We start from the raw sequence: 12,626 nt of genomic DNA, 5'->3' as shown, positions 1-12,626 counted from the left end.
AAATGGCCGTTACATGTCTTGTCAATAAAACTAATTTTCGGTAATTTCGCGCTATTCACAAAATACTTGTTAAAAAAAAAAAAAAGAATTCCAACAAAGTTCTCTCTTACCCTAAACATTCTTAAAAAGCATCGTAGTGCTGTCAAATCTGAAAATGTCGTTAGTCTAGGCGATTAAATACCATAACTCGTACGTTAGATAGCGTACATATGCGTAGTTATGTTTATAATGGTAAGTTTATACTGCATAGTTCGAACCAGCAAGTAAACACTAAACTAAATTAACTGTTTATTCCCTTGAAATATCCAATAAACTGTTAAAACCAACAAAGCAATAGATAAACTCAATTATATTTAACGCATTCCAAATGTGTATGCAAATTGTAAATGATTCTAAAAAACATTACGAAATCATCTCACACGTGATTCATATATATATATAAGGTTTCCTCAATAATTTTCATTAAAAAGGATTTTTGCACTACAAGGTATATGTTATAATATATATGATCACTCCAGTCTTCAGTACTTTCATTTCGTACCATGAACTTGTTTGAGGTTCAGCAAAAAGCTACACAATGCTTTATTCACCACTGGTATCGAAACCCGGTTTCTAGTGTTATAAGTCCGCAGCTTTATCACTTAGGGGTGAGACAATGTCAAATATCCATGATTTTTCAGAAAATGTGTTGTCATAACTTGCCGAATTATGAGAATTCCTACCAGCAATTACAAAGGATGTTGCCTCCCAGTAGCACGTCTGCGTACTTACAACGCTAGAAATCGGGGGTTTGATACCTGTGGGGGGCAGAGCACATATAGCCCCTTCTGTAGCTTTGTGTTTAACTTTGGACAAACGAAATACAAAGGATATTAAAATTCAGTAGTCAAAGAAAGTATCGAGAATAAGCCCCCTTCTCAGGAGTCTGCGATCTCTTTTTAATCGTACGGTCAACACAGCTTGTACTAGGAGATGGTACCCGTTAAAGAAGCTTGCTTATTTGTTTATAATTAAGTAGAACGTTACACAATGAGACATCTGTGCTCTGCCAACCACGGGTATAGAAACACCCCGATTTCTAGCACTGTAAGTCCGCAGACATACTGGTGTGTCAGTGGAGGGCGTTAGGGAAGCAAAAACATTGTATAAGGAACAATGTTAGATAATGTTTCTCTTCCCTCTTTCGTTGTTATACCCCTGAAGACCTCATTGAATACTAACTAAACTAAATGTTCGTATCTTGAAATGAAATCCAAAAATCTATAAAAACGCAGAAATGTCTTTTTTTAGAAGCTCATTTTATTTTCCCATTTCGAACAAAAAAAGCATTCACCGTCAGTTTCCAATTGCCGTACATAAACTACTGTACTAGAACTAGCCAACTTTGAGTGACGCAAACAAAATGTAATTAAAAAAAACAAGGATATGTGTCCTCTTGCAGGAGTTGTTTGTTTGTTGTTTTTTTTATATTTGCCTTTCTGCGCACAAATTTTAAAATAAAATAGCTACATACAACATACACCGTCCGATAGTCCTAATCATCATACTAACAATTGCGGTAATCGAGCCCGCCAACTCTTTCTAGTGAATGCTAATACACACACGTAAAAATAATGGACAAACTTTATAGTTGGAAAATTGATGTAAACAGCCATCGTCTACTGGCAAATGTTTGTATACAATATTATAAACTCTCGTTCATGTCAACAGCTCACGTATTCGTACAGACGTGAGAAACGTTTCTCTAAGTATAAAGAAAAATTGGTGTGTGTTTGAGACACTGGCAACATTCATATTGCCAATGCGCTTCCTAATGGTTGAGAGCTGTTACTGTTTAAAAGTAACTTAAAAACCTTTGCTGTAAGATAATAAACACAAATATTGTACTTCAAACGTTACAGTAAACTGAGTAGCACCTGTTCACACTGATACTACTTCGTATGAACCGGTGAGACAGCGCAAACTCCACAGATTTACCATAATAAAAATCGAAGAATCGATTTCCACCTTGCTGGACTCAGCGATATGATTTTGCTATGAAAATACACGTATTTAAACCTTTTGTTACAGAGATTATGAAAAGTGTTGAAAATGCTGTTGTTTTTAAATGGATACATCTTACTCAGAAAAAAAAAACAAATGTAAGATGTATTTTGATAAGCGGATACATTATCTAGAAATAACGTTGTTCAATTGAGGAACCAAAAATAGTTATATAGCTTATTTAGATTGACACCAGGAGGCGAGAGATAATTCAGCTACAGAACTGATGAATTACTTTACAACGTGAAACGGAGGTTAATCTCAATTGTGACAATGAAATGTTATTTTTCTCTTGTTGGTAAAGCTAAGGACACGATGTAATTATTACAATTACATAATGAAATTACGTTTAAATAGCACAATCAATAACTCAGTGGCATTTAAATAAATGTTTTGACAATAGAGTATGGAGGCTTTATCATTAAATTTATTCTTGTGCGATAGAACTAAACGTATTCATTTCTGTTTAACTTGTTAACGTGTCTATCTTTCATCAGAACTTTGCACTTAAATTTACCCTTATGTTGATCTTTATCGAATTTCTGTGATTTTTAAGTTAATGTGCTTCCGAAAATTTCTCTCGTTGGTAAATGTCACACTGACCTGTGAAATATAGTATGATAGATAATGCAGAATGGTAAGGCAGGCATGAATAATCTTTATCCCACTATCTTAGGTTCTAATTTTACATGCTCTTTTCTTAGAGTCCGGCATGTCTTAGTGATTAGGGCACTCTACTGGTAATCTGAGGATCACTGGTTTACACTAAATTTGCTCGTCCTTTCAGTCCCCCTATTTGTTGGTAAAAAGAGTAACCCAAGAGTTGGCGACGAGTGATGATGAGTAGCTACCTTCCTTCTAGTCTTCATTGCTACCTAAATTATACAGCAGAGATAGCTTTCGTAGAGCTTTGTGCAAAATTCAAAAACAGACAGTTTTCTTAATTGATAATTTACTTTCACAATAGGCGGCGCGCGAGTCTTCTGTTAGGGTAGGTTATAGTGTCGGGTGTAGAGAGAGGAGGGGGAAGATAATCAGGCTGCGATATTAAATCCATACATACACCCTATAATCACTTTCTCCATATATACTGTACAATACTTAAGAGTTGATGAAAATAATTTCCAGTATTATGTTTCTCTAAACAAAAATCGAATAAACTTTTAGCTGTCGGAAGTTTTGAACAGCTCTTGGGGAATTATTTTTTTTATAAATTTTGTTGTTTATGTTCAGACACACGTCACAGGTTGTACACGTCATTATGGGTACGTGGTTAACGGTATAAATTCTTATTGTGTTTTAATCGTTTTGTGGGGAAAACATTGCCAAAGAAACATCACGACATTATACTAATCCCTGATGATGAATTACAAGGTAAACTGGGTGTAAATTCAACTTTATATAACATGAATAAAATACTGTAATAATACAAAAAGTTGATTTATATTTGAGTTTATAATAAATTTAGTGTTTTTTTTTTTTTTTTTGTTCTCATTCAAGTATTATTTGGTTAAAGTAATGTACGTTATTATATTAACTTATCAAGCGAGAGAAATCACATAGCAAGTGAAACCAATGCATACGCATCCAGGGTAGATCAGTTACATTTAATCAACTGATTGTTGTTAATATAAATAAATTGATAAGACAAGCAACTTTAATACTTTGGTTTTCACAATAAAGTAAAGGTATTTAAACATAATGAGCTAAAAATTACATTACTCGTAAAAACAAGGTAGTCAGAGTTACCTATTTTTCTACATTATAACACTGGTTTAGGAAGAACGGCAGTGAAACTTTATTACTATACTTTTAAAATTATCTTATTTCTTCCATCTAGTTTTCAGCTTAGAGAACACGTTCATTTTTTTTAAATTGTTACCAGGCTGTCAAGGACGCAAGTTTCATTAAGAAAATAATGTAGAAATAAAAATTTACACGCTAGCTAATTTTGTTAATACAGAAGCGTGGGAGATTTGAAAGACAACCAGAGAAATGAGAAGTCAAGTGTAGTCTTGACTTTTTAACTTTATATTAATCAAGCACAAATGATTCCTTAGAATAAAGGATATCTGTTAAAATATTAACCTACAATAAATACTTATAAAAGTATTGAGTAGCTACGATAAGCAAAATCTATCAAAACAAGTTAAAAAGAAAATCTTCAAAACTTAAAGTTTTGTGAATAGTGATGAAATTGCTGTACAACTACAACAGAATGACTGAAACGATTTACAAGAAATAATGATTAGTTAACATTAAACAAGTTATCACGCTTAACAACGAATGTTTAAGGGAATTATTTGTATGGTACCTACTTAATTTTTGTCGAAATATGCGGAAACTTAAACACAGATAGTTTGTTTGAAGAACAGCAATCGAGATGGTAGAAAAGTAACATTCCAGTTTTATTTACTGCGCAAGATAAAACAAAAAGCTTTTTCTGTAAATGCAAACATGTTTATGACATTTATTAAAGATGTTTAACAATTCGCTTCAAGACATCTCAAAACATAAGCACACATTGTGTAAAATGAATTTAAAAAACTTAAAATTCGAGATAATTTGGCGTGAACTAAAGTCTTATGATACCTGGGTTACAAATATTTTGTATATATACGTCTGCGGATTTACGATGCTAGAAACTGAGTTTCGATACCCGTAATGGGCGGAGCACAGATAGTCCATTGTTTATCTTTGTGCTAAACTTCAAACAAAATTCTTGTACATGAAGAAATCTGGTTATATCATCTATGCAATTTGTTTTTTAAAAATATATCTTGAACTGCTAACTAAATGGATACTTAAAGGAGAATAGTAGTACACTTTAAACACTTGCATCGTGAATTATACCTAGAGAAATCCACGAATACGGGTAATCCAATAAAAACTAGACTGCAAAACGGTTGCATGTTAAGTAATACTTCTATATTTTCATATAATAAAATTTTGTTCAATAGCAGAAAATGCCTAAAACAAAAAGTGCTCGGATCCAATATCTTTACTATTTAAGGTATAATAAGTGTCAAACAACTTTATTACAGAATAAACTGTTATGAAACTAGGTTTTACTATAATTTCAGTCTAGTTTTTATTGGATCTCCCTAATTTTGTTTCTAGTACATACTATAACAAAAACAAGTAGTACAAGAACTTATTCAAAAGCTAATTTTACCCAAGATGACGTTTCAAGTCACTTTCAAAATTACCGAAGCCATTTTAGTTTCATGAGACCACAACTGGTAATTTGAGTTCTCTATCGCTACATGTGTGTTTAAATTCAAAATACAATAAAATACTAATTCTTGTCGAAAACATGCTAGTTTAGAATACAAGTAACGTTTCTTTCTTGTACAGTAGGTATTAGATTCATCCGTTTGAAATATCCACTTCCAAGAGCGTATTAAAACAGGAGTTGAGCAAGTAATATATTGTACTTCTGTTTTTCGTGGAGAATATGGTAAATAGTGTTCTTCTGAAGAATTCGTAAGGTTTATAACGGCAGAAGTTTGGTCTGATTTAAGTCAGTTTAATAGGTTTGTTGGCAGTTTTCTTTCGGTTTTGTGGCACAGATTTACGAAATATATAGGTCACAGTTGTGAAACCCGTCCCATAAACAAAATAATACCAGATCGATTGTGACGAATAAAGAATACAAATGGATGGTCAGCAGTAAAAGTTGGTCTCTTCCAACCTGACCGAACACCTGCGACGACACTACTGATTCCTGAAGCCTCAGTCCCTTCTTCGTTGACTTCGATAAGGGTTCTGTGGGTTATTTTAGTCACAAATAAATCACGGTGACCAGTGATACCCTCTAGGTTTGCGTTGGCTTCACTAAACAAACTTGTCATTCCCATAGACTCTAGGCTTTGTTTTAAGTCATCTTCGTAGGTCTCTTCAAGTTTGAACTTAGGAACAGTGACCAAGACCCCAATTTCTCGCAAGTTAGAAGTAACAGAGTCAAGAGAAGAGGAAGACAAGTCCCTCTCCAAATCAGATATACCGTTTCTATCCTTAGGCAACAACAGCAACATACTTACCTCATGACCTTTATAAGGCAACTCAAGAACGTAGGACCTTAAACTAGAAACATAAGCAAATGGAAATATTCCTCTCAGCATCATCATAGGAACTTGGGTCGGGACATATCCATTGTTGTAGAAGGTAACTCTCCTGGTTAGGGCAGAGTCAAATTTTGTTTCCCATACACCTTTAAAGTAAACGGCGTTGAAAAAAGCCAGACGAGTTTCTGGTTTAAGGGGTTCATTCAGGAGGATAGGAATCTTGTTTTTTGTTTTAAAAGCTACCCAAGCATTGATATATCGCTGGACTAATTCTGCTTTATTAATAAAATCAACATCTTGTACATTTGCACCAAACTTGTCTTCTAGCATCCGTTTATAATTATCCAAGATATTAAAGGTGTTTTGAATCATAAGGGAATTTGCTGTCTCCAGCTGATACTCTTTAGATTCAGCGTTAAGAAGCAGTAATGATTGTTGAAACCCGAGCACAAGATCTTCACTGTTTAAATTTACCGAATTATATCCTAGTGTTAAATCCATTTCATTTTTAGTTACACCACGAGCACCAAGATATAACATAGCCATTACACTGGCCAGGCTGTAAGGAGAAATAAAAACATTACCGTTACTGTTAAGGTTCTCATATAAACTGAAACCAAAGTAATTGCTAGTGTTGGTCACCTTTACAGCTCCAATTACTCTACGTAGCTGGTTGACAGGCCACTTGTAAGGATTAAAAGAAAGGTCAGACAGACAAACGTTTGTCAAGAACATTAGTTGAAATAGAAGTAGACAGAACTTCCAGTCTCCAAGCTTCATATTTCTTGTGATCTAGAAAAATACATGTTTATTAATAAATTATCTCGCAAGTTTTTTTTTTGTTGTTTTATTAAAACTTTTAGAAACAAAAAGAATTTTGTAATTTTTTCATAAAAAACTAGGTTTCTTTTATCATTACAGTTCAGAGCAATGAAATAGACATCTAAAAATTATCCGCTATTTAATGCTGTTTAGAAAAATGAACCTGGTGACAAAAACTAATCTAATATTCCAGCGGCAGCTCTGTTACATGGCAATAAGAAATTTTCCAAATACACCGTAGAAGTAACTCTTAGTTGGCAAGATATTTACTGAAGGAACCTCAATTAATTAAATACGAAAACAAATTGTCTGGTCGCTGTAAACACTTGTTTTTTATATAGTTTTTTTTTTTTCTTAAGAATATTTCACCGAAAAGCCGTCACGAATAGAATAACATCAAGATACATGTTTTGGTACATAATTTCATTAAGAAATATTCTGTATATGAAAGTTAGAAACGTTAATCACCCTCCTTAAATTGTTTTACCCCTCACATAAGCCTTACTTCTTCAGTGTGCTATTAAAAGCGAGTGTGGTATACTGCTATCCTTTCAGTCAAATGAATATTAGTGTTGGTTCCCTCACTCCAATATGCGAGAATCTGAGCAGCTTTGCTATGAATTAGTAAAGTATGATGACTTTGTTGTTGTTTTCACAAATATATTGTAAAAATTAATACAAGAAATTCTTTGCATTAAAATCCATAAAAAAATTAGCAGATTCTGTTTTGTTGTTGTTTGTTTTAACAATATTAATGAACAGTGTGTTTTGCTTTCCAACTTATCTTACAACGATACAGGATGTTGTGGTTCCTAATGTATCCGGTTGAGTTGCACAACTTTCTTCTCAGAAATTATGTATCGTAGATGCTGAGAAAGCACAAAAGTGAAGGTCTAGAAGAATAAGCACTTAAGCCACGTTTCTTTAGTTGCTAGAGGCTAATTTTCATATTCAATGTTGCCACCTACACATGGTATTAACTAACGTTTTGCCAAATCGCAATGTTTCAGTGTTAGAACTAGTGTTCTAGTTCTATGATACACTAAACTTATTCTGATACTACAAACTACACTGATGTAAACGTCGCCCCCTGCATTTGAGCTACACCAGTGTGATGGAGGGGGTTGTTGTAATTTAAAAAAAAAAAAAAAAGTGTTTCTTTAATAAGTAGTTGCCGCCCATTTTACAGTCTACTCAACAAGTGTCGCTCGGACACTGGAGCGAGAAAAGTCAATACTTATGTTCTTAATTTTCTAGATATACAGTTTAATTATTTCCTGTACTTTCTGGTTCTAACATCAACAGAATAACAAGTTTTTGTTTTACCCTTGTGTGGATGTTTCCCAAAACAATTCGCAATAACTTTTGTAAATTACAACACTTAAAAAATAAATAAATATGAGGTTTGACCCGAGAAGATAAATTCACAGTTCCATTTACAAAGTGTCAAACGATAAATTTTGTTTATATTATCGGTCTCAACGTTACCTTATAGTCACATGAACTAAACGTACAGGAAAGAGTTCTCACGGTTTAAGTATAGTTTTCTCTTATGTTGACCAACTAAAGAGATAACGCAAGCAGTAGAAGTACCAGTCCCCAAATAGGCTCGTTCGCCTTTGATCTGCTAAAGAAATTCAGTCACTATTGTAGCATGCCCGCAGATATAGGAGCAACAAAAGGAAAGTGTTGAAGTGCATCGTGGCCTGAATCTCAGACCTTTTGATCTGAATCTTGGAATTCTAACCAATATATTTGCTCTAGTTATATTTATAAATCACTATTAAAAAGGTACAATGAAAGGTTTGACGTAAACCAATAAAAAAAAAAAAAAAGGCCTACTCCCACCGCCAACTGTTAAGCTCTCTTACCAAGAGATAGTAGGATTTACTGTAACATTATAACGCTACCACAGCTGAAAGGCCTAGCATGTTCGGTGGAATGAGGATTCGAATCCACGACTCAAAGTTTGGAGTCGAGTGTCTCAAGTCGGGTCAAGTAATGGGAGGGGGGGGGTTAGAGGGAAGGAGGGAAAAAACTGGCTAAGTATAGCTTTTACAAGGAAAGGAAAACTCGGGCTCATTCTAAAAAAGGAAAAACTCCATTTTATTGTTCTTTGCACTGGAGAAAATGGTCTGAATGAGACGTGGTTTGTGATAAATTATTTTTACTTTAGCATGTTTAATACCAATAGAGAAATCGCTACCGTCAGTAAAAATACCAGTTCTCAGTTTCACTACACTACCCTCCCACCCCCACGTAGCAAAAGTTACACTGCCTCGTTTTATTTCAATATTGTTACAATTAGATGAGCAAGAACAGCTTGAAGTGTATGGTGGATTTAATTCAACGACCAGATTAGATGTTCGTAACTTTTCATATATTGATTGTTCTTTTTCAGTTGTCGATGTTCTGACCTCTACAGCGTTTATACACACGTTTTGTTATGAGTGATTTACAGGAAAGCTTATTTATATCACAGTTTTTATTTCAAAAGGTCTTCCTCTACCCTCGGGCCTCCTCTCAAATTTTAGTTTTGTGAAATGCTTAAAAAAAAAAAAAAAAAGTATACAAACAAGAACATTCAAAAATACCTGGAAACTTTTGTTTCGTGCTTTACATAGTAAAACAGACGTAATAAACTAATTCCAAATTTTTGGCTCGTAATATGTACAATGCATCCCCCCCTCCCAACTATTTTAAAGCTTACAGTTCAGATTTATGAAGACTCAAACGCTTATAAAAAATTTATTGCTATGAAGTTCGATTTTATTTATTTATTTAATTTAGTTTTTACCTACTTCCTGGTGTCTCAGCAATAAATCTAAAGGGTTATAATGCTAATAATCAGATTTCAATACATCAGAACTTGCCTGCTGTTAAAGTTACCATTATTTTTGTTGTTTTTTTAAGTTAGTTAATCAGTTTACACACAATTCACGAAGTAGCTCAGCTACAGAGACTTAGTTACATAAAGATATATGAACTTTCCTTGACACTTTGAAAACAAAACAACAAAATGAAACAATACAATTATTAAGTCACTTTTCCTCGACGACCATCTCCCCCTCCGGCAGCTTACAAACAAGTTTGAGGACTTATATTAAAACCGGGTTTCCGTAGCCGTGGCGAGAAGAACACATATATCCTATTATGCAATTTTGTACTTATCAACAGACAAATCCGCCACGATTAACCAGTTCTTCGGACAAATATCGGTCCCAATTAATCTAAATTTACCAGGTTCCATTCTATTTCCTTCTTTTTTTAGTTTGTTTACAAAACCATAGTATCAAGTGCACAAACTTACTGGAAAGTACAGACTGTTGAACCGCCAAAGATACATTTTCTGACATACCTTATTACATAATTTTAAATTCGAATATAAATTGTGCTCTCTCTCACCACTACGCCTCTAGACGCCTAGATGATAAAACTCTATACCTCTGCTAGTTGCCATTAGCAACTTCTTTATAAAACAACGTTCTACATACCTAAAACTTGATTCTTTCAGAAACGCAGGATCGGTTTTCACTTTGCACCAATTCGCGTACGTAAAGTATACTCACGACAATAATCAAACTGTCTAAGTCTTTAAATATAGTAGTAATGTGAAGTTTGTTTGTGTTACTCTCACTAGCAAAGCTCGTGCCTTTTAAAATTAGTTTACAAGCATCAACGAACTTGTACTGTTTTTTTGACTAGACAAATTCGTGTCTTGATTGGCTGCCGTGCTTCTGACGTCTCATATGCCATCACTGGGAAAGACCGTAAAACGTCAGGCCTGAAGCAATATTTTGTTTTACGTGTGTGGGGAAGATCGTGGAAATAGTAAATAATTATATCCGTTAATTTAAGTCTTAAAGTTAAAGAAATGTATTTCCTCACGGGGTGATTCGAATATTACCTTGATTGTAGTCAGTTGTAAGGGTGTACGTTAAAACTGTTATATCAAAGCAAGTTGCAAGAAAAGGTTTTATTACATAAGGTAGCATATACCCTTCACACAGTGTTATCTGTATTTGGGCCGTTTTATCTGAAGAAAGCATTTCATACTGTGCTTTTTATATGAAAATATATTAAAACTGATACAAAGACATTGTGGCAGATGTGTAATATTACGATTGTGGCTGATTTGCATATTGTAAAAATAAAGTACAAAAGAAATGTCTTATATTCTTCAAAACTTCTGTAAACACAATTGAATGCTCCCGAAATACAGACTACCGATATACACTCCTCTTTCACATCTTGTTGACGACATCCAAAACATCAATGACATAATAATGCAACTGGTCATACATTTCTTCAAGAACTCTCTTAATTTTTACTCACTAGCTCAAGAATTCACAAGTCTTGCAATAACCTCACACACATGGCAAACTCATATGAATCTAATTAACATAACAACACATGTTGTGACAATTTCATAATCCCATCAGCGAATTAATTCATATATAATTATGTTTTCAGCTAAGGCACTATTTGGGTAGAGTATTCGGTCTACGAATAGTGTAAGTAGGTTTTTCTCGGGGCATTCCCGTTTCATACCACATCAAATCTGTGGCATTGGATCTAATGATTCCAGATGATCTGAAGGACCGTAAGCCCAAAATCGACCGTATATTTTGTGATAGATGTCAGGATATGTCGTCGGTTTTTTTTCACTACTGCTTGCTTCCCTAAAGCTACTATTAAGCCGAGGTCCATTGAATTTTTATTATTATTATTAAGTTGCTTCCTATTTTTATTATTATTCTTGTTATTTTATTATAAGTTTCTGTAGGTATAACTATATGTATATATATTTATACATATATATATTTTTAAACAATCATAATCACGGGCGGGGCGAAGAGAAAATACTGAGCGCCCAAATTATATCTGATCATAAGCATTAGTTTGAGGTCAGATAATTTTAAACAGAAACTACTACCCCGTTCTCTGCTCTGCTCTGCTGAAATCCTGATAATGGAACTAGACTTTACTTAGTCTAAAGTAAAGAAAATTCAGAAAATTAAATCAGTGTCAAATTACACCACTAATGAGCATGCCCTGAGTAAGACATATGCTACAGTGACTCGTTAATGGTTATTTAACAAAAAACAAATCTCTTAGCAACTTTACCTTAAGACACACCATAGATACACTAATAATGCATGTTTGTGTTACTTGTGAAGTCTATAGCATCACCACATCTGAGGTTACGAGTTAAAAACCACTATGATTTTGAGAAAAATGTGTTTGAACATTAGGCGTAAAATTATTACTTTAAAGGTTTTATTCTAGGTAAAAAAAGTACAGCACGTTCTGCAAATTTTGAAAATTATACCTTTAATATGTTTATGGCTATTAATTAGTATATACCACTTAAAGACTTCACGGAGGAAGTGTCAAAACAGATACGTTCTATCATCCTTTCCCCCCCCTTTTGCGAAATTATTCTTAAACAGTAATGTGAGCAAAAGTTATAGATTTTGTAATGAGAATTTCAATGATAAAATTTGTCCTAACGCAAAGCCAGACTAGCCTTGCTATGTATAGTGTAAAAATGGAATTATTGACCTTATGTAAATTCTGAAGATGACGAACTAGTGTTCCGGCGAAATAGTTAGTATGTTTCCTAAAATAAAAATCACTTCATTACACTTATAAATTGTTGTTTGTCAACTCACCAACATATAGAACGATAAT

At 33.7% G+C, this 12,626-nt stretch overlaps 1 protein-coding gene across 2 annotated transcripts; it reads right to left on the bottom strand.

Annotated features, from left to right (window-relative positions):
* Positions 1-3,704: 3,704 nt before the first annotated feature.
* On the bottom strand, positions 3,705-10,673 carry LOC143240848 (intracellular coagulation inhibitor 1). 2 transcript variants are annotated; one of them, XM_076484023.1, is made up of 2 exons: positions 10,427-10,673; positions 3,705-6,902 (listed from the first exon to the last, which is right to left on the bottom strand). In XM_076484023.1, exon 2 carries the CDS (start codon positions 6,888-6,890, stop codon positions 5,634-5,636), a length of 1,257 nt encoding a protein of 418 aa, XP_076340138.1. In that variant the 5' UTR covers positions 6,891-6,902; positions 10,427-10,673; the 3' UTR covers positions 3,705-5,633. The 2 variants fall into 2 exon arrangements, with proteins under 2 accessions (XP_076340138.1, XP_076340147.1); XM_076484032.1 differs by lacking the exon at positions 10,427-10,673 and adding an exon at positions 7,438-7,687.
* Positions 10,674-12,626: the final 1,953 nt, after the last annotated feature.

This window comes from Tachypleus tridentatus, chromosome 2 (assembly GCF_004210375.1).
Source record: "Tachypleus tridentatus isolate NWPU-2018 chromosome 2, ASM421037v1, whole genome shotgun sequence".
NCBI classification, from domain to species: Eukaryota; Metazoa; Arthropoda; class Merostomata; order Xiphosura; family Limulidae; genus Tachypleus; species Tachypleus tridentatus.
This window is presented reverse-complemented; position numbering and strand designations above follow the sequence as displayed.